Source organism: Chiroxiphia lanceolata, chromosome 15, assembly GCF_009829145.1.
Source record: "Chiroxiphia lanceolata isolate bChiLan1 chromosome 15, bChiLan1.pri, whole genome shotgun sequence".
Lineage (NCBI taxonomy): Eukaryota > Metazoa > Chordata > Aves > Passeriformes > Pipridae > Chiroxiphia > Chiroxiphia lanceolata.
The window spans coordinates 5,599,730-5,620,240 of NC_045651.1; the positions used below are offsets into that span (position 1 = coordinate 5,599,730).

At 37.0% G+C, this 20,511-nt stretch overlaps 1 protein-coding gene across 12 annotated transcripts in view; it reads right to left on the minus strand.

Annotated features, from left to right (window-relative positions):
* The window catches only part of TENM2 (teneurin transmembrane protein 2), a 634,310-nt gene that overhangs the window by 476,591 nt on the left and 137,208 nt on the right, over positions 1-20,511 (minus strand). For all 12 annotated transcript variants that reach the window (XM_032702528.1, XM_032702527.1, XM_032702526.1 and 9 more), the window contains one exon: positions 11,739-12,014. In XM_032702528.1, coding sequence (XP_032558419.1) covers positions 11,739-11,964 — 226 coding nt within the window. In that variant the 5' untranslated portion in view covers positions 11,965-12,014. The remainder of the gene's footprint in view (positions 1-11,738; positions 12,015-20,511) is intronic.

Here is a 20,511-nt window from a genome sequence, read left to right on the forward strand (position 1 = left end):
GCCAGCACCTCATCTGTGCTGCTTTGTGGCAATTACCCCAAAATAGCCAAGGCACAGTAACAAAAGCTTCATTACACTTTGCTAATAGGAAAAACAAGCACAAAGGTTCATTTTACCTCAGAAATGGTAAAGAAACGGGCAAACACAGATGAGAGATTGTTGCACTGAGTCAACAAGGGAGACTCACGTAACTGAAGTACTGAAGACATCTAAAACCACAATCTGTTGTGTACACAGTGATTTCAGAGAGCAAATAGCATTTCATTTTTCTCTGCTGTGTTCTGGTTGAATTGTCCACATTCGAACAATCCTAAATACAAGTGCAGGATTTTAGTCCTCTGTCAATACTTGGTAATATATATTTCCAAGTCCCTCAAATTTAATGCTCTTTCTTCTTATTAGACTGCTGCTAGATCTGTAGGCAGTCTTATAAACCACTTTAACCTTATTTTAATTTTTCATTATGAAAACTGTAACTGTTCATTAAGTTTGGAAGACACAGCATTACAGCTGTGATATATCATTCCTCATATTATTAACAATCTGCTTTGTAAATTCAGTGCTTGAAGCAGATACTGGTAATAATGCCTTATGAGTTTTATTTCTGCGTTTGTAAGAATTTAGGAAAGAACTTAATAGGAGCTCACACACTTAGCTGCCTAGACACACACAAAATGTTATTTGCTGAATGATTTAAAAATTAGTGCCAAAATATAATTGCACCAAATTTAGCAGACTCATTAGAAAATAAACCCCAAACCCCTAAAACAAGAAACTATGTGACTACTCCTACTCTCTCCTCCTTTCCAACTCTTTGGTAAGATTACTTAAGCAAGAATGATGTTCATTTTGTGTAATAAACTTTTAGCATGTTGTGAATCATTTTAGTCAAAGGTAATAGTCTGCCCCACAGAGATTAAGTACCATTTTAGCTTTGCTTTCATATCATTCAAATGCCTATCTCAGGGATAGAAAAACTTCAAAAGAAAATCGGATATTGCTATGAAATCAAATTGACTACCATCCATAAAAAGTTTTTTTTGGTCCTGTAACTACGTAATGTGAAATATTACTATTATATTTATGCAATTTAATATGTCATCTTTAAATGCCATCTTTAAAACACAGTACTCTACTGGAAGTAATTTTAAAAAGTGAGTATAGTGTGCTAGACCAGCTACCAGAGAACTGGCCATTTGCTTGAAGGAATGAAATTTATGCAATTTGTTCTACATGATGGCCTGTTTTTTTTATCCAACTTAACATTCCCTCTGGCCTAAGCAGAAAAACCTAAGATACTGATAATTTTTACTTCAATACTGAACTGCACTGCCCTGCAACAGAGCACTTACATTTCATATGATCGAGATTTCAACGTGTTTCCAGCCAGCACACAACTTGCTGACTTCTAGGTAAAAACTGACCAAATGCTATTCTGTGTTTTTCACATGGAATAATGGAAAAACAGTACAACTGAAGTATCTGCTCAAGTTTTCTTAGCATTGGACATTTCTTTAAATTCTACAAGTGCTGGTGGAACTGCCAAACCCCAGTGCCTCAGCTGTAGCTCTCCATGTAATCCCACCAGGTAGGAAACTTTCCATGACATTTAGGGCACACATGAATGCATTGGAAAGCCATGACAAGAGAAGAAACACAGTGACAGCAACTACCAAGATTCAGAACTTAAGAGTGGATAAGTGTGCTGATAAGGAAAGAAGGAATATGAGTGTGATGTGTGTGTAGCTAAAAGAACTCTACAATATTAGGAGTGGCAAGGCACACCCAGGCTCATAACCTGGGACAGAGGAAGCAGTGCAAGGAATAAAACAGGATAGATTATTGGTAAGATCTTCCAAACAACATTTTTTTTAAGCTGAGGAAGCATCTTGCATGGCAATCAACAGGAGGCTAAGGCTTCACTTGCAAAACTACACTGGATAAACCACACTGAAGAGATATTTCAGTACTGATGATCAAACTGTTCTGCTCTTGCAATCTACTTCCAGCAGATACCTTGCTCTGTCAAAGTAATGATTGTCCTAAGGAACACAACTGGTTGGCATAAGGAAAACAGTTCACCAGCATCATCAAAAGCAATGGTAGTTACACAGAAGCAAGACAACAGGCACTGCTTTCAGTGCTGTGTCAGGAACAGTTTCAAGGGTCAAATTCAGTTTGTAACACTCAGGCTTTGATTTAAGTTTAGAAAATATTATAGGTCGTAAACTGTACTTTCCATAACGTTTCTTTAGATGGGTCATTCCTCTCTCCATCTTCTGTCTTTGCTCAAATTCAGCTAAAATGAAATCTCTTACTTTACTTTGCATTATGAAGAAACAGACAACTGGGTTTTTTTGAGCTTTCCTCTATAAGCTTTCTGCATCCATTTTAACAAGGTTCTATCACACACACAAACATCTGAGCCCTACTCCATATCACATGTAAGCAGCAGCATTTCTCAGAGAGGCTTTTCTCCAAACAGTTTTAAAAAGATATCTTTTCATTCTGACTTAAACAGGATGTAGGGATTGCCACCAGCAGAGGAGCAGGAATCACAAACAGCTATAACCCAACTATTCAAAGGAAATGCAAGCAAGTAATTACAAATAAAACTGCTTACATTCATGCAACTTGTTTGGCAACAGCAGTATACCATAAGGAAAGCTGCTACAATTCATAACAGCATCTTGTAATAAAACAGCTTTATGCATCCCTCTCAAACTGTTTAGTGCTCAAATCTCATCAGATGGCTGAGTAAGCATTACACTTCGGGACAGTAAATCTCTGTTTCCAATATGGTCTACATTCACAGACATGTACTTCTGCATTCACTGTAAGTCACTTCCAGCTAAGCACTCATATTAAAAAAAAAAAAAAAAGGCAATATATAAAAATATCTGCATGCTATTTTGTCTAGTCAGCTTGTCTAGACAATTTTGGAACCTTAAAGGATCAGCAGCTCAGCAGGAACTGACTGCTGCCGGAGAAAACTAATTTGAAGTTGGATTTACAAATACAAAAGTAGTATCAATGGTGTAAAGGGCTACCTTTACACAAGTCACTGTCTTTTCAACACATCTGTATCCATATCACTGGGGCATATATGGCATTGCTATGGCACATTTTGCCACTGTTAGAGACAAACTAAAAGACAGGAAAGGGTTTCGACACCACCAAAAAATGGGAATTTGTGACAGAGGATGACACTATAGAGACAGATGTTTGAAGAGCTCTACTTAGAGTTCACAGAACAGATAACTCACTTAACTGCAGCATCTCATTAAATCTGTACAGAAAAACACTGGCTATGATGGGTGTTCCAACAACACAGGGCATCACCAGAGCTGATGGCTGGAAACTGGAGCCAGTTTCCAAAACCCAAATTGAAGCTGGCATCTGCTTTTAACATGGAGTCTGACTTCCCACAGATGCTGCCCGCCAGCTGAAAGGATGGATTTGCTGTCTATTGATGCTTCCAAAACTCCAGAATGTGCTTCATTCAAGGACAGATTACTGGGATCAGTGTAGAAATAATCTGATGGAGGTTGATGAGCAACCTGATAGCAGGCCAAGGAATGTAATGGTAGGTCTTCTTACCTGGAACTCTGTATCCAGAGACAAATAGTGTAAAACAAAAAGAACAAATAAAAAATGTTGGGCCCTGCTTACCCAATTATTCTCCCTTCTCACTTTCTGTTCTACTGATTTTGATTTCCATTTACAAGGCTTAAGTGAAATGGTCATCAGTACTTTGACTCAACTCCAAAACCTTCATGATTCTCTAAGAAAGAAAATTAGGTTTGGTGATGTTTTCGTTTGTATGAAAATTTACTTATGTTTTTCTTGTGTAAACTGTGTGTATTTGGGTCCAGTCACAGTGTTTGAAAAACTTCTAAAAATCATATAATCCACAGAAGGTATCAGGAGAACAGGGATGAGAAAACAAATATAAACATAGTGATCATCATCACAGACCAACCAGTTATCCTCCAAGTCTAGAATTTAGTCCCCAGGAGTAAGATATTTCAAAAGAAAATGGGGGGAAAAAATCAAACACAAAAGACAATGACAGAGTAAACAAAAACACACCTAAAACCTGTTCCCAATGCATTTGTGCTGAAAACTGACTTGTGAATTGGAGTAATGCACACTCTGCTGCTTAACCCATCTTCCACACACTCCACAAATACACAGAGATCTAATTCTTTCCTAATTTTTTCTGAAGATGCCAAGCTTAAAAACATGCAGCACTGGAGAGTTGAACAGCATATAATCCAAAATAAAGGCTTTTGTCAGTTAAATCTTTACAGAACTTGGTTTTATTTAAATAGATCTTTCTTCCTGTGTTATGAGAAAGGAGGAGGGGAAGCAAATGGCCTAATTTTCTTTTAGCAGAAAACAAGCTTTAGAGGGGTTCCCCAGTTCACAGAAATGAAACAATATTCATTAATACAAATTCAGGACCACATGACTTCTGAAGACTCATTTTCTGGAACATGCCAAGGATGCAGGGAGAGAGATGCCCAGTTCAAACACAGATCAGGCATAAAAGCTTTTTTAAATCTGAGATTTCAATGTTAATAGGTGTATTAGAAAAGCATCTAAGCATCTCTATCAGTTTGAGAACACTCACAAGTAATCAGCCTTCCTTCCAAACACTTCTTGCCGAAACACAGACCCTAAAAGAAAAAAAACTTTTAAACTGTAAATCCTTTTGAAGACAAGAACACAGAGAAGGAGGAATATTTACACAAGCTAGCCATTTTTGTTAGTAGAATTAATCAATAAATATTTCAATTTAGAATCCTCTTTTTAAAAATAAAATCATTATTTCATCTCCCTGGAGTACATTATTTCCCTTTATGATGGATTTTAACACGAGAAAGAGCATCCACAGATGTGCCTAAATATTACGAACTTCTTAGAAGACTGGGTGCACTTGTGTATGAGAAAATGTAGAAGGGTTTATAGGATCAAAAATTATTATTTTCAGTATCCAAGGTCTTAGAATTCTATTACAAAGCAGACTAAAGGGATGAGGGGAGGGAAAAAAGTACATGAAGAATAGGTTTTCTTCAACACTCAGTCAGGCCCCAGCATTATAAGCAAGCAAATATGACTCTATTTGAAGCACAAGATCTTTTTCCTTGATAGCAATTTGAAGCTATGAAGCATAGGAAGCATAATTCCTATTAATTTTGAAGATCTTTTCAAAATGTATTTGCATGAAAATGGTTACTAAGCCTATTCTAGAGTAGGTCTAAGGATTTTTAGCATTTTCTTTCATTCCCAGCGTGTGCTAACTACATGAGTTGATAACATCTACTTTTTAGAAGTTATCTTTTATATGTGCATGTAACTTTGTAAATAGTTTAAAAAAAAACAGAACCCAGTTTAACTTCATCATCAACTAATGAGGAGTCCAGTATAGTAGCAGTGAAAAACCAGCTCTTTTTGAAAGCTAAATACATGTTTAGAGGAAAAAAAGGAACGTAAGTCTGTACATACCTGTATATTTGCACCAGAAATCATTGCATTCTGAGTCTCTAATTTAAACTGTAAACAAATGCTGATTTTTAATAGTGATCAAAAGAGAGAAACTGCCAAGAATAAAAAGTTATTCCCTGAGAGAAACTGTGTGTACACAGAACTTGCATCTTATGTCTAGCTCTTGTTTATTCTACAAATACATATTAATATTAAAGTAGAGTTGTGTTTTTCAGCACTGGTGTTATTAATTATTACTGGAGTCTTCTGTCAGCATCACAGCTTCTCAACTAGTCCAGAAGGTAAGAGATGAGAGCTACAACCTTCATTCAACAAGTCCATGTCAGTCTGACTTGTCCATGGTCAGTCCCAGCAGGTCTGAGCAACCAACCACTCCCAGCAAATTAAAGCACAATGTATGAAGATGGAAAATGGGCAAACTGCAAGGAAAGAGGATGGAAGGGGAACGAAAGGGAAGTGGAATGTAAGAGATGACTGCAGCTGATTTAAACTATCACTTGCAAACGAGAGAGCTTGCTGCTCAAAAGTTTAAAAAAAAACAACCAAAACCACTACAAACCAAAACACCAACAAAATCCACAAAATGCCAAGAGAAAACAACGTATGCAGATTTAGATGGAAGCAGCCCAAGGACTCAAAGTCAATCCCATGACGTTCCACTGAAAAGCCACTTCTGAAGAGATTTCCTTCTGGTTTTTATTGGGACTCAGATCTAATATACATTTATCATAAATATACTATTTATCAGATCATCTTAGTATTACAGCTCTAAAGCCCACTTTGATGCCAGAGTTTAAATGGAGGAGACATGTTAGGTTTGCATTAGACTTTCTTACCTTTTCTTGTCCTAAAAGCATATTTGAGAAAGGCTGCTATAAAGGTTAGTACCTTTATTTATTTGTTAGTCTAGTAATGCTGCCACACACCTCCATTATTAACAACTTCAACACAGATGAAAGCACAGATGAAAAGTGCTTTCATGTTTTTAAATCACTTAACAATAATAACCATAATCATCTTTTATGACTTGGGGGGGGGGAGAAGGTAGGGAAGGGAGTTTTCATTCAGCATCTTTCCCTTATTAAATAAGGATCACAAATTATTTTTTTTTTTATTTCTCATTAAGGCTGAGCTTTCTAGACAAGAGATATTGAAGGCAGTTGTCTCATCCTAATAAATATTTTACACTGGGAGCACGTATCTCTAAGGGAACCATTAAAACCAAATTTAAGTCTTGATTCAAGAGAAGTGCAAGTTACATATGTGCACTGGCTCTAATAAGAAAGTTGCCTTAAGGCCTTTTTCCCATACAAGCTCCCCTACATCTGAATTCCATGTTAAGGGCTTCCTCCTTAAGCTTCTGCCACCTGCCTCTACCTCAAATTTTGTTTGATTATGTAACTGTACAGAGATAACAAAAAGCAACAGATTGCAGAATGCCACTCGAAAACCCTCACATGACAAAGGAAACCAGAATACAAGAAGAAGTGTTATTGAATGTCCTTAATCCAAATCTATGTATCAAACATTTAATTTTCGAAAGGTCACAGGTTCTGGAAAGAAGTACTAAAACTACAATTGCCAAAACTTGGATTTGGAAGGGATACATTAATTTGAGCCCAAGAGTTGAGGACAACTCGTGTTTGATGACAAGATGATCAAAAGTTCATCTTGGTGTTACTGGGAATATGAGGAGTGAGGGAAAGTCCAGTCAGCACAAGAACCTGTAGCAGTGACTGTCCCCTCTCCAGCAGCACACGAGTCACTGCTGACACCCAATATCTGACCACAGCAACTGTGAGTCTGAACAGGTTTAATCACCCTCCTGAAAAGTTCCTTCTGCAGTGTGGTTCTTTGGTGACAGATTTATGATGTGAAGAACAATCAGATGAGAAAACAACATTCATTTTTCTCAGCGATCAGAGCTGCCCCGAAGTAGGTTGTAGCAAATAAAATTTAGATTCATCAAGCTGGTCTGGGTTGCTTTGGTTTGTTTTTTTGTATTAATTGATTTTATCTCTTTTTTCCAAGAAAGCTATTCAACATATAAGGAGAAAATATGCAGCATGAAATAGCCAAGAGGTGATTAGTATGGCATGGTAACACAACTTCATGGGAAAGAAATTGAGCATATTACACTTCCCAAGTGCCCCTCTCTGAGAATTCTACTGTGATAACTTAATTTTCTACTTGATGTTAATAAATATTCCAGACAATCTTAAGGGGCATTATAAGGGATTTATTATAATCATTGTCACTATATTTTTTTAACTCCTGTTAACATATCTATAGTATTAAACAGGATACAAAAAGCACATAATTTTTTAGTGTAAAAGAACAAAAAATAGAATTTGAGCTGATATCATCAGCTATTCTTTACTGAAGTGATCTCACCATACAGAGAGGTGCTGTAACATACACAAAGCACTTCAACATCAGTAAAAAAAAAATTCTAAATATTTCAGAAGACTGTTGAGTCCTGTTTAATCTGATTTGTGGGTTTTAGCCCTAATTTGAGTAATTTCAATCATATACACTGGTTATTCTAACATTTCACAGCAGAGATTTATTGCTAAACTAGATCTGACTTGAGAAGGAGAAAGCACTGCATTCAGTATAACAACTGCCTAATAAATTTTGCATCAGCTGAAGCTCAGAGTTTGGCTCAGGCAGAAACACAAAATCCATGAGCTACAAATGTCAAGTGAGGAACTCTGGAATAGTAAGGGTTGCAATCACCTCTTTGAAATTCAGTTTAAAACTCTTAACAACTCAGTCTTTCAAGCACAAATCACTTATAGAATATACGCTGAGAAAAGCTGCCTTTCAAAGAAACCTCTTTAAAGGAAGGTTTTTCAAAATCTTCATTTTTTTTTTGCCTTAAAGAACATGTACCTTCCCCGTGCTGGGTCAGCAAATGAAGTCAAAGTAAGTATTTTCTTTTTAAAGAAAAAAAAAGAAGTTTGATAATTGGTTCACTTTGGTGGAAAAATACATGGCATACAGAGAAATTCACGTATTACCAGAAGATTGCAAAATATTCCAGATATTCAGAGATGTCAGAACTATTCTTAAGCTTTTGATATATCCTAGCAGGAAGTATAGAAGTTTCTATTCATCTTAAAATACAGCATTCAAAAAGGACTCCTAGGCTTTAAATAAATCCTGTAACGTTTGAATGCTCTCTCAGATCCACTGAAGGACTTTACAGATCGATTGACTAATGAATACCCAGGGCAAGTACTGAGTTATAACACATTTCTATCTGATTTAGGGAAAATCTAAGACAAATGAGTAGCTCAAACATGCACTGGACCTGTCATTTTAGCCAAGACACTGAACATCTGTTTTGAAGATCTTCAGAGAATAAGCTGGCACAAAAATACTAAACCTATTCTGAATTACTTTGTACAAATATTATTACTGAGATGTTAAAAAACAGAGTTTAAAAGGGGAATTTTATTCCTTAGGTTACATGTAAACATCTTAGGAAAAGCACACCAGAAGTAAAGCCAGACTAAGATGTTTCAGGTAATATCAGTCATGTCATCCTTCATGACTTTATGCCAAAACTTCCAAATGCTGCATCAAAGCAGCACCCACAGCAAAGAGAATCTTTACCCAAGATTAATGTAAGAACTGTTTCAGACCTCTGAGCTCTGAACACAGTTTTTGTTATTAGCACTTCACTGAGGAACCACCATAATCAAAGATGGTAGTAGTGCAGCTTGGCCTTACACTTACACAGATTTTCAAAACCCAGTAACGTACGATCAGGCAGCAGCTAAAAACAGCTGCTGTGAGCAGTTCCAGTGCCATGGTGAAACTAAATACTCTGCAATAAGTCAAACACATTTAGCTTTACTAAAAGAAGAGACAAAATATTGAGGAATATATCTGCGATTGCTTAAAAAACAAAAATATGTCAAGCTTTTTTATAACAGAAAAACAACAACAACAAAAAATCTCTAAAGACTATTTGTTTTAAGCATGTTTATTTCCTACAGAATTTAATCCCATCAAAACACCTACTCAATTTAGAATAAATTTACATGTATAAATTCCTAGATGTCTGCAGCTGGAAACTGCAAGCATAAGATGCAATGAACAGTATTTCCTACTATATGAACCACATTTTTATCCATATAATGTTAATGTGAAAAGTGAGAACATCTACCAAGTCTTAATCTGGATCTACTTGCCACATTATCTCAAATTTCATCTCAATAGAAGAACTGTTCAATCAAAAAGAATCATCATACTGACCTACTCTCTAAAGAAATTTGCTTTTCAAACTTACCAAAAGCAGGAAAATAAGGAGTTACTGCTCATATTATCTAACCAAAAACCTTACTTTGGCTCTCTAAGATTATTCATTTAGACACAACAACACAGACTAGCAGGGGAAAAATAGTAATGAAAAAAAAACCCCCGAGTATTTCAATTCAGTTACCAACAATTTGCACTCCCCTTCATAAATAGGGCAGATAAAAACACATTAAGAGCAGGAGGAGGATGAACAGTTGTCAAATCAATAATCAAGAGAAAAAGGCCAGCATGAAATGCTGAATAATGACCTGGAAACTAAAATGAGGCACTTGAGCTGAAGCATCAATCATCCAGATAGGGAAAGGTAATATTTAGATGACTCCTGTACACTAAGGCAGAACAAACCACTTGGAAAGTGGCTCCAGTGGCTCAAACGTTCCAGTTGCAGTTTGATGTGTTATCTTAGGTAAACACCTACGAGCAAAGAAAGACCCTACAGGAACAGAGATTACCTCTGAAAATAGAACTGGGTGTTTGATAGACCAAGCACAGTGCAAACACTCCCAAATGCCTGTACACAAATGTGAGAGAAACAAGGGATTAGACAAGGGTTTAATTATCCATACTAATTATTAGATAGTTTGATCTAAAGGTGAGGACAGACACTGACTGCTGGCAGAATGCTTTCAACAACATGATATCAAGTACAAGAAATGACCTTTCACTGAAAGATTTCCACAAACAAGTGTGATAACCTAAAATTCCCTGAGTCACAACTATCACACACCATTAACAGGCACATATATAAATCAGGAGAGTTTCTACAATTAAATATGTGCTAGATACTTTACCTTCCATTGAGAGGGAGCACAAAAGCTGTACATTTATGCCTCAAATTTGCCTACACCTTACCTGATACAAACTATATCTGATTCTTCAACTGAAAGTAAACCAAGTCCTTTAAATTTAAAAGCCATTACTAATTGTTGACTGAGTACCAATTAAATCAAGCCATTTGGTTGAGTTAACCAGATGATTAAACACCGTTCCTATGAAGCCATGTTCACTAATAGTTTCAACACAGAGATTTACAATTTATTGAGAGAAGCAAATACCTGAGGGTAAAACTATGTGTGTGTACAGTGCAAAGGCACATTCACAGGTTTTTCAACTAAAAAACATTTAAATTTCTTATTCACTAATCTATTGACATAACAGGTGTTTAAAGTAAGGACCATTTTACAAAAGAAGAGATTATTTCCCCTTGCTTACAAGTTCACACAGGCAGGTAATTTCAAATATTAGTTCTAGGGACTCGATGCTGCAATAACATATTGCAGCCAATTCCAGAAGTAATTAGATGGGTTTCCTCCTTTCAGTTTTTATGAGGTGGATGGTAAGAAGTGACAAAATGAAGTCAGAGGAACCAGCATTCCCATTCCCACAGCACTTAGGCACAGGAATGGAATTCCAAGGCAGCTGGCTAATAATGAATGTATGTTGGTCCTATGGGTTTTTACCATAATAGTGTTTTATTTATCTTTTCAGTACAGGTAGTATATTCAAGACAGACAAATTTAGGTGAAAATGCCACTATTATCCCAAAATTAACCTAGGAAACAGAATAGGAAGTTAGCATATTGGCTGACCCCAAGATCCATGCCAAAGACACCATCTGGTTAAGGGTCACTAGCACTTGTGTCTGTCAGCTCTTTAGACCAGCAAATCTTGGTTTGCCTAATGTACAAATTCCCAGAAAGTGAAATTCCAAAAGTACCAGAAAAGCTGAGAAAAGGAAGAACTTTCTAATTTAACACAAAACACTTGAAATAACGGTAATTAATTCTCCTACAGTTCTTTCACTCAAACTCCTTGTAACACTGGTATATTTTAACAAGGAACAGAGACTCTTTACTCAAGATTAATGTAAGAGAAAGCAGTTCTGCCTTTAAACATACCTTGCCTTGGAAACTCATCGGACTCCCTGTGAACCAGGTCAGAAACTCGATTTCCATAGTGCATCCTGGTGTCATGATCATAGGCCTTCAGTGTCTCACTTGAGCTGTAGGACTTCTGGGTTGGCACTCTGCAGTCCTCACTGTCCAGGGAAGAGCTTGTGTAGCGACACTCCTTCCCACAGCGGCCCCGCGTCAGGGAACGATGTCTTCTGTCTTTTATATCCATTATTCTGAGTCAGGAAAGCCACTCTTTTATTTGGGGTCAGTCACTGTCACCTAAAAACATGAAAGGATAACAGAAGTGAGCGATGCTGCTGCCACGTTGTGGTTCATTCTACTCTCCCTGACTTATCCTTGAATGACAAAGCAGCACAGACGGAGAAGAAAAGGGAAGATCCACATGATACATCCTTAGAAATTGAAATAATTGACCTGAATGGGTGGGGAGAAAATAAATGAAATGCTGTAAGAGAATTGCATTCTATCTAAATTATCATCCCATTGAAGAGTTTAAAAAATAGCGATAAAACAAAAACACTGTCATCTTTTGATTTTTGAATGAGCCCTGGTAACAACACAACTGACAGAATTATATTTGTTCCTGTTATGCAACAGTACAAAGAAAAGCAGACTCAAACCAGCCTTAATTATTTCCCTTCTTCCTGCAGGAGGGCTTGCAATTAAGACTGAAGCATGCTGGAGAGTTGCATAGAGGAGATTATTCCTATTCATCCTTAATGCATTACAAAGCTGTACGTTATCCTTTAACGTGTTCACAAGCAGTAGCAACTAATTTTATTGCTCCTAGTTAACATAATTCAAGGCCCTGCTCTCAGCAAAAGGTTGGGCTGAGAGGTCCTTTCCAGCCTTGACATTTCTGCATAGTTATGATTCTCTGAGCACACTTGGGGAATTGGTTGCTCTCGTGCACCACAGAACATGACTGGATGTGCTTCTTCACAACCCCTCAAGATGACCAGTTTATCCATCTCAGCAATTGGAGCTCTTGAAAATTGTCTAAATCTCTTCTTGCTCACTGGACCAGAAAGAGAGAGAGTTTCTTACAGTCTTCTTACACTCTACTTAATTAGGACACCCTTACTGTCGATATAGACTTTAATATATTCATAGTTAGCATGCATAAACTTCAAAATGAAAGATACTGTAGAAAGCAAGAAATACAGTAAGCACAAGCACCCTAACCACTGGGGTACTAATTATTTTGAGTTGGTATTAGTATGTATGTCTTTCTCTCATGGCATACTATGCCCAGGTCTGTGCAAGTCCTGAGAAATCCTCATGACAAAACTTTTTGCTGGAAATGAATCTTCCCACGTAAAAAATACTCAGATTTGCTAACAAGTAACAACTGGAACACAACCTCTTGCTTTTCCACATGTGGCTAAGGAGGTGAAGAGATGGTTTTGGCAAATTTAGCTGGGATAGTTGAAGACCTTCACCTTGCCCCTGTCTCCTCCCAGGCCAGGTTGCCACTCACAAGCCCACCCAGTAGAATGGGTCAAGGTCCTGCCCACCAGCTCCTCCCAGGACAGAGGCTTTACTTAAACCCTCAAAGCTCTTCAGCAGTGCATCTCCTTCTGCCACCTCTGCCACCAAAGGAGCAAACAGCAGCCAAAACTGATCAAATTGTGGGAGGCAGCCGTGCCTTTCATTGTGGTGGTTGTTTGCACCTGCAGCAGAAGAGGTCATAACAGGGGCATAAGTATTGGCTAAATCACTGCTTGTTGGCTGGAACAGATTAGGGCCCTCAGAGAGAATAAATGTACTTGGCCAGAGGAGCTGGTGACCTAGAGAAAAGGTTTCTTGGTTTCCTTTAGATTCTGACATTTAGACTTCTTGTGGTTTTTGTTTGTTTGTTTGTTTGTTTTCTTTCTTTCTCTATTTTAAAGAAGAAAGTTAAGTAACCACGAGAAACAGCTGCTTTAAGCCACCCACAGGTACTCTGCAATCTGGGAGCAATAGGAAGTGTAAACATGCTTACTTTTTTTTTTCCTTTTTCACTTATTTTTAACATTTCAGAGGGGGAAAATGTCATAAAACATAACACACAGAAAAGCCAAAACAAAGTCAGAGACATTCAGCACTTAAAACTGACAGGGTTAGTTTTATAATTTCAGATTAAAGAGAAAGGAAGAGTCAATACACATTCCTATTTCTCACCTCTCTGAACATCTAATGGCTAAACTGACTACTCTATATCTGGATTGTTCTGTAATATTTATTAAGCTGTAATTTGGTCCTGTAATATTTATTAAACTGTAAAGCACATTAACTGTAAAGCACATTAACACCGGTGGCACAAACACTTGCTTTCATTTAGATTAACAATGCCTGGCTCTTTGATCCCAGTTCAATAGTCCCTCATCAAATTCAGATATCAATTTATTACAATTATGAACACAGAAACAAATAAATATATTACAGCATTGAGCAAAAACTGCCAATGACTCTCTGGATGTCTTCATGCTATTATTGAATACAAAAGCCTGTTATTCCATATGAATTCCATATTGTCTGTGATTTCAGCAAACAAACAGCTTTTTGGTTTTGTGGCTGCTTAACTTCAGGCCTTCTGGCCTAATTTCTATTGTCTCTGAAAGAACATTTAATTCCTCGTTGCTAGAGTTAAAAGAAGGATTTACTATGACCAAGATAAAACTTCTGAGTATTTCCAGGATATGAGCTCATTAAAGCATCTTCTCAGGTGGAAAAGAGTTTTTGAAACTGTTCCCTCAATAAATATTCTTTTGTAGAGTTTTTTGCAATTACTCTACAAATAGCAAAACAAACAGAAATGGTAAGACAATGCTCTACTGCTGATCATGCCAGGAAATATTCCTCAGTCACCCACACGTGCAGAACATGAGATGCAACATCTGCACTGTTTCTACCAAACCAAGTCTAACAGGTTAACACAAGAAAATAAATGTAAAAATATGATAAATACATCCCAAGAGCTTTACTTTGGCCTTTCTTAGGGAAAATCTTGTTACAAGAAGCAGGCCTCATAATAATTTGATGAATAATTTGATTTTTATAATGCCAGACCATTAAATATTTCTTGAACTTTAGCAAATTTTAGGAGATGCTTAAAAATACTGTAAATAATTTTTTAAATTATATTTTTATTCAATTACATATTCATATTTATTACATCACACTTTTTTCTGAATTTTTTATTACTTGAGGACAACTCCCAAGCACCTGAGACTAAATACATCTACCTAAATGCAACAAAATATTCTCATTCTTCTCTTCACCTGGGCTTTGGGGATTTCTATGAACTCAAAGCAGTCAGGCAAAAAGCAGTTCCCACAGCATCATCCAATAACCATTCTCAAAATTCAGACAACAATATCACCACGCACTGCTTAAAATACGATGAAGTGAAGTTGTAACACTCCTAGAAAAATCTGTTTCACTTTTTTTTCATACTTATCTTTTACGGATGAAATACTGATTCAACTCAATTCTAAACCCCTTCCCTGTTAGATAGAGAAATCTTTATGTAAGGTATTCCTGGAAAGGTGTGATAGCTTTGGTTAAGAGAGAATAACAGTGAGATTCAGTTGGAGTTCAGAACTCCTGATACTCTTGGAGTTGCTTGTCTCAAGGGCTCTCTATGAACGGTTTATTTTGAGTAATTGACCTAAATGGTAACTGGTTTAATAATTTCTTTTGTTCCAAAGGATTTAACTAATACTGCTCATTCTGACCCACTTACACTACAGAGCAGTACAACCACTAAGAACTGACTTCAACTGTTTTTCTCATCTGTCTTAGGTTTCATTATCTCAGAAGCACTAATAAGAGCTCCACCTGTGAGCGAGGTATTTATTCAGAATATACTTATTGCTGATTTATAATGACCTGCTACAGAGTTGGTCAAGCTTCACAGGAGTGTAATCTCAGCTGATCTGGGCCTTCCATTAACAGTCAACCTAAAGCAATAAATGGCACATGCTGTATTTGCTGGTGACGTACTGAGATCCTGTGTCTAATACACTTCCAACTCAGTATTCACCCAATATTACATTTATTGTGCTTATATGAAGACTATTTCCCTGGACACAGCTACAGCAGTGGTAATGGCAGCATAAGAGGGGCAGACCAAGGGCGTGAAAACACTATGACCTACAGGGAGAAGAGAGGTGGGGGGGAGGAAAAGAGAGAGGAGCTGAGGAAAAACTGACAACCAGTTTTTTTTCTTTAGGGGTTTTAAAATCTTGATCACATCTTCTTCTGTTAGCACAGTCAAATCAACAGGAGGTAAGGAGGGAGGGAGGGCCCAAAATGAATTTTAATGGCTTTCGCAAAGCTTATGCCAAAATTCTCTTTAAATTTAAAGTTGGTTCGTACACTTATCTAACTTAAGTCATGTGCTTGTTTCCTGCACTTTCTAATGATCCTCACTCAATTACAGTGCACATGGCCATTAGAACTGCCACTCACAGCAGGCAGAGTGCAGGAATCGCTTGGAAGTTCAAGGGAAAACAAAGCCCTTTGCTGTGCCCCAAAATCACCTGGCACAGCTAGATCCAAACATTACAATAGTGCACAGGGTACTGGAAACAGCCTTTTTTCTCTCTCTCTTTTTTTTTTTTATTTAAAACAAGTAGTACATCATGTACCAACCTGTTCATTAGAAAAAAAAAGGTCTCTTAAAAGCCTGTACTCCTTTTCAGGAGCAGCAATCGAAAAAAGCTTGTGATTCAGAGATTCAAATGCTGTTGATTATTTTATGCAAAGACTATTTCTGAAATGACAAAATGCATTCATCCAGCTTTGGTGCAGGACAAATTTTCAGGTAAAAATTAAAGCAGTTATTTAAATGCTGTGGGTTTTGATGATTTTAATATTAGCGAAAAAGTACGTCTCTATTTCCACATCCCCTCTGCCTTTTTTTTAAAAAAGGCAATAAATAAAATGCAATTTTAAAAACAAATACTACTATAGTATGTACACTTTGTTAGATGAAATAATGTTGATGACAAATACACTGGTTTTGATTTGCACCAAAAGTCAAAGTATATTTAGACAGTCTGTTGGGTGTAATAACGCAACCTCATTTTTCACTGATAAATTGTTAGTCTGATTTTTCGTATCCTTACTTTTTTTTCCTCTCCAAATACTGAATTTTCCATTTAGGGTGCCACTCTACATATGTGTTAAAATTTAGATGTGTTAATTATGACATGGGAATAGCTATTTCAGAACAGTTGTGATAAATGATTCAAGTTAAGTAATAGAAGACACACAGTGCTTATAGGCATTCTGTGTTGGGCTTTACTTCAGAGAACCCCTGCTTTTAAATTTTTTTTTCCTTTTAATAAATAAAAGCTATAAGAAGCATTAGCAGACTAAGGACAGTCAAAATGGTACACACAACAATAAAATCAAGCACTGTGCCAAATTTTTATCTCATATATGTATTTTTATCTATTTAAATATACATATTTTTATTTCCAGACTATCTTCTGAGATTTCTGCATTCCAGAAACTTCCAAATCCCACAACTGTTTAAATCCATTATGAAAATAACATCCCATTAAGAAAATAACATGCCATCAAGAACTGATGAAAAGCCCAGGAGCTACAAGACAGTTTTCTAACAGTCAGTCTCACATCATTCACTGGTTCTAAGGATTAACCCCTTATTTTTCCCTGTGTGTTGGACCATGAGGTTTGGTGGATGTGAGCCCAGGCTCGTCTCTGTGCTGAGAGGCCTCACAATTGTAGTTCTAAGAACAAATGGAAAGTTTCTTTCTTAAAGGCACTTAATCAGCCTAAAAGGCAGGCAGACAAATTCAGATCCAAAGTCTTAACTGTTATTAAATGTGGCTTCTGGTTTATGAAGCTCACGAGCTGGAGATCACCACGGGTTTGGAACCACAGCAGTACAATTTCCTTATCAGCAAAGCATCTGTGAGGTCACCAGGTCTGAGACAGAGTGGACACATGAACCAACCAAGTCTTCATGTTCATCTGCTACAAACTGAGTGGTTTCCCCCCTCTGAGAGCATGAGAAACAGCAAACTTCACAGACACATGGGAAAGGTTCCAGAGCAGAAAGAAAATTACTGGCATTTAAGCCTCCATTATGCAAAACCAATGTAGTGCTTCGACAGCCCACATCGTAAATTTACTTCATTTTTCTTGAAAAGTTATGTTAAATTCACTGAAATATTATTTGGATCATCCACAATTCAGTGGCTGATCATCAAAAGAGAGCATCAACTATCATGCTGATTCCCATCCCAGAGGCTACACCAGCCATTAGGAGCAGATTGTGCCACAGTGACTCAGAAAGGTGGCCATGCTTTGGAAAAGCTCCTTTTTCAGAGAAGGGCTTAAAAACCCTGCAAAGCAGCACTAAGCAGAGCATTACTAGTTATACAAATGAGGCTGGAATGACATCTTTTCTACCTATATACACAGAGGCAAAACAGTAAAAAAATTTGAAGGCCAAGTAAAGAAAAGAATCTTCATGTATTCTGCTGTTTTTCAAGCATGTGAAGTTTTCCAGTTTTTCCTGCTGGAGAGTGTTCTTCCTTCTTTTTGGAACGAGGCACTGATATTCCCATCATTCAAAAAACATTCCCCCACACCAAAAAAACTCAAAAAAAAAAATACAACCCACAAAAAAAAGAAAAAAAGGAAAAAAAACCCCAAAACTTTTACCCAGGGATAACATATTTCCACTCCTAACAAGCCATGAGAGCTAAATCTGTACTATCCTTATCCTACCCAAAAGGTCAAACACCATAAGGGTAAGAGTCCCACCTGAGGTCACACAGTAAGTCTGCTGCACACTGGAAACCTCAAGTTCCAGTTCTCAGTTTCCTACTCTCAGAAGAATTGTTATCTACTGATAGGAGTATCTATTGATACTCCTATCATTTATTGCAGTCAGATTTAAAAAAAAAAAAGCAAACAAAAAAAAACCAAAACAAAACAAAACAAAAAGTCACCACAGAACAATACAACAAGCCAAGGTCTCTATTAATGTAAATACTTAAAATCAGTATAGCTGAACAAGTTCACAAAACGGATTTAAAGATCAAATATGAACCAGTCACTTCAAAAGACTAAGTTTGCTAGAAATAATTGCCTAGAGAACACTCTTAGTCTTCTACTGCCTAGAAAGAATAAACAATATTATCTACTGCTAAAATGTTGTTAACGAAGAAAGGTAGAATAATTTATCACTGTATAATTAAGACAATGCAGTTAAGCATGCTTTAACGATTCTGTATAATAGTTTCCTATCACTGGAGAATACTTTTGAAACAGGGAATAATCGTCTAAATAATTTTTGATTAAGTCCTTGATCAAACTGATCAACATTTAGGGAAATGAGATAGATCTAAATGCCCATACAAGGAGTGACAACTTGCTTTATTTAATTGTCCATTGGTGATGCACGTTTTTGATTCTAATCCTGGGGTAGAATGTTGTCTTTAATTAAGCTAATGGGATTTTTAACCTTAATAGCAATGGAGCCAAGACATCAAGCTGGTTGGACACAAATTGTGCTCCAGCCATTCCCTCTCTTTTGCTTTCATCAACACTTGGTTCATTTAATTACTTGCCAGAATTTTCCAGTGTTCTGTCATCTTGTCAGGCTGCTTTGACTTTCCATTTTCTTAAAAACCTTATTTATGCCCATAGTTTCAGACCCAGGCTAATCCATCAGCTGGGAGCTCCTGGGCATGGTGCTTCCATGTCAGACTCCAGGGGTTTGATGGAGGACTGTGCTATCAAGTTGGAGAAATGTAACCGTACTTCTCTTCGCACCCAAGCAGATTCAGTGTCAAGAATTTGAAGACAGTTCCTTCCTAATTCTTTTCTGCTTCCTTATGTTAAAACATTCTGTAATTCTACACCCGCTGGGCACCTTCATTCCTGCTGGCAACAGCAAAAGCTGTACCACTGGGAGAAAGATCAGCCAAAATAAAACCCCTTTGGAATGCACCTTTCATTTCTTGTTTACTCTTAACAGATGAACATACGGTTAAGGGGGAACTTTTCCAGAATCTGAGATCCAGCAAAGCTCCTGTGCCCATCTCCTCAGAGGATGCTACTACAAGATGATCACACTGCTGAAGAAGTTTCTTAGCTATTTTCAAACCTCTCCAAGACTATTCTCAGAACTCATCAAATGTAGTAATCATGCAAGCAGTTATGAGTTTAGGTACTTTACTTATCACTTCAGTTGAGAACACCACCTGCTTTTGACTCTACACTTACATCATTCTCTCTCATTCTGTCCAAGAAACGCTCCCTTTCTTTCTTTAAAGCTTCCATGGAACCTCTCCTACTTCAATCTGATACTAACAATTTTCATATGCTCATTAGCAAGATACTTTAATATGCTTTCTCCCTGCTAGCAGTGTCAACCTATGAAAATATCCTTTGAAGAAGGCTTTACTAGAGACTATTTTTAAGGCTATATAAACTTAGGATAATAAAATTCAACAATATTTTAAAATGCCTAACAGCAGAATGCCAATAAAGCTTTTCCCAATTACACAAGTAAATAATCCACTCAGCTAGAGGCCTGATACTCTCCCCATATTAAAGAAAAAAAAAGGCAAAAAGAAAGAAAAAAAAAAGGGGCAAAAAAAGGAAAAGAGTCTTTTTGTTTGTGTAAACTGGTAGCCTTACTCCTTGGGAGTTCTTTGCCTTTGTAAACACACCGATTTTATCAGAAATAACAGCTTCCTAAAGTGATTCTTTGTTTTAAAGGTTC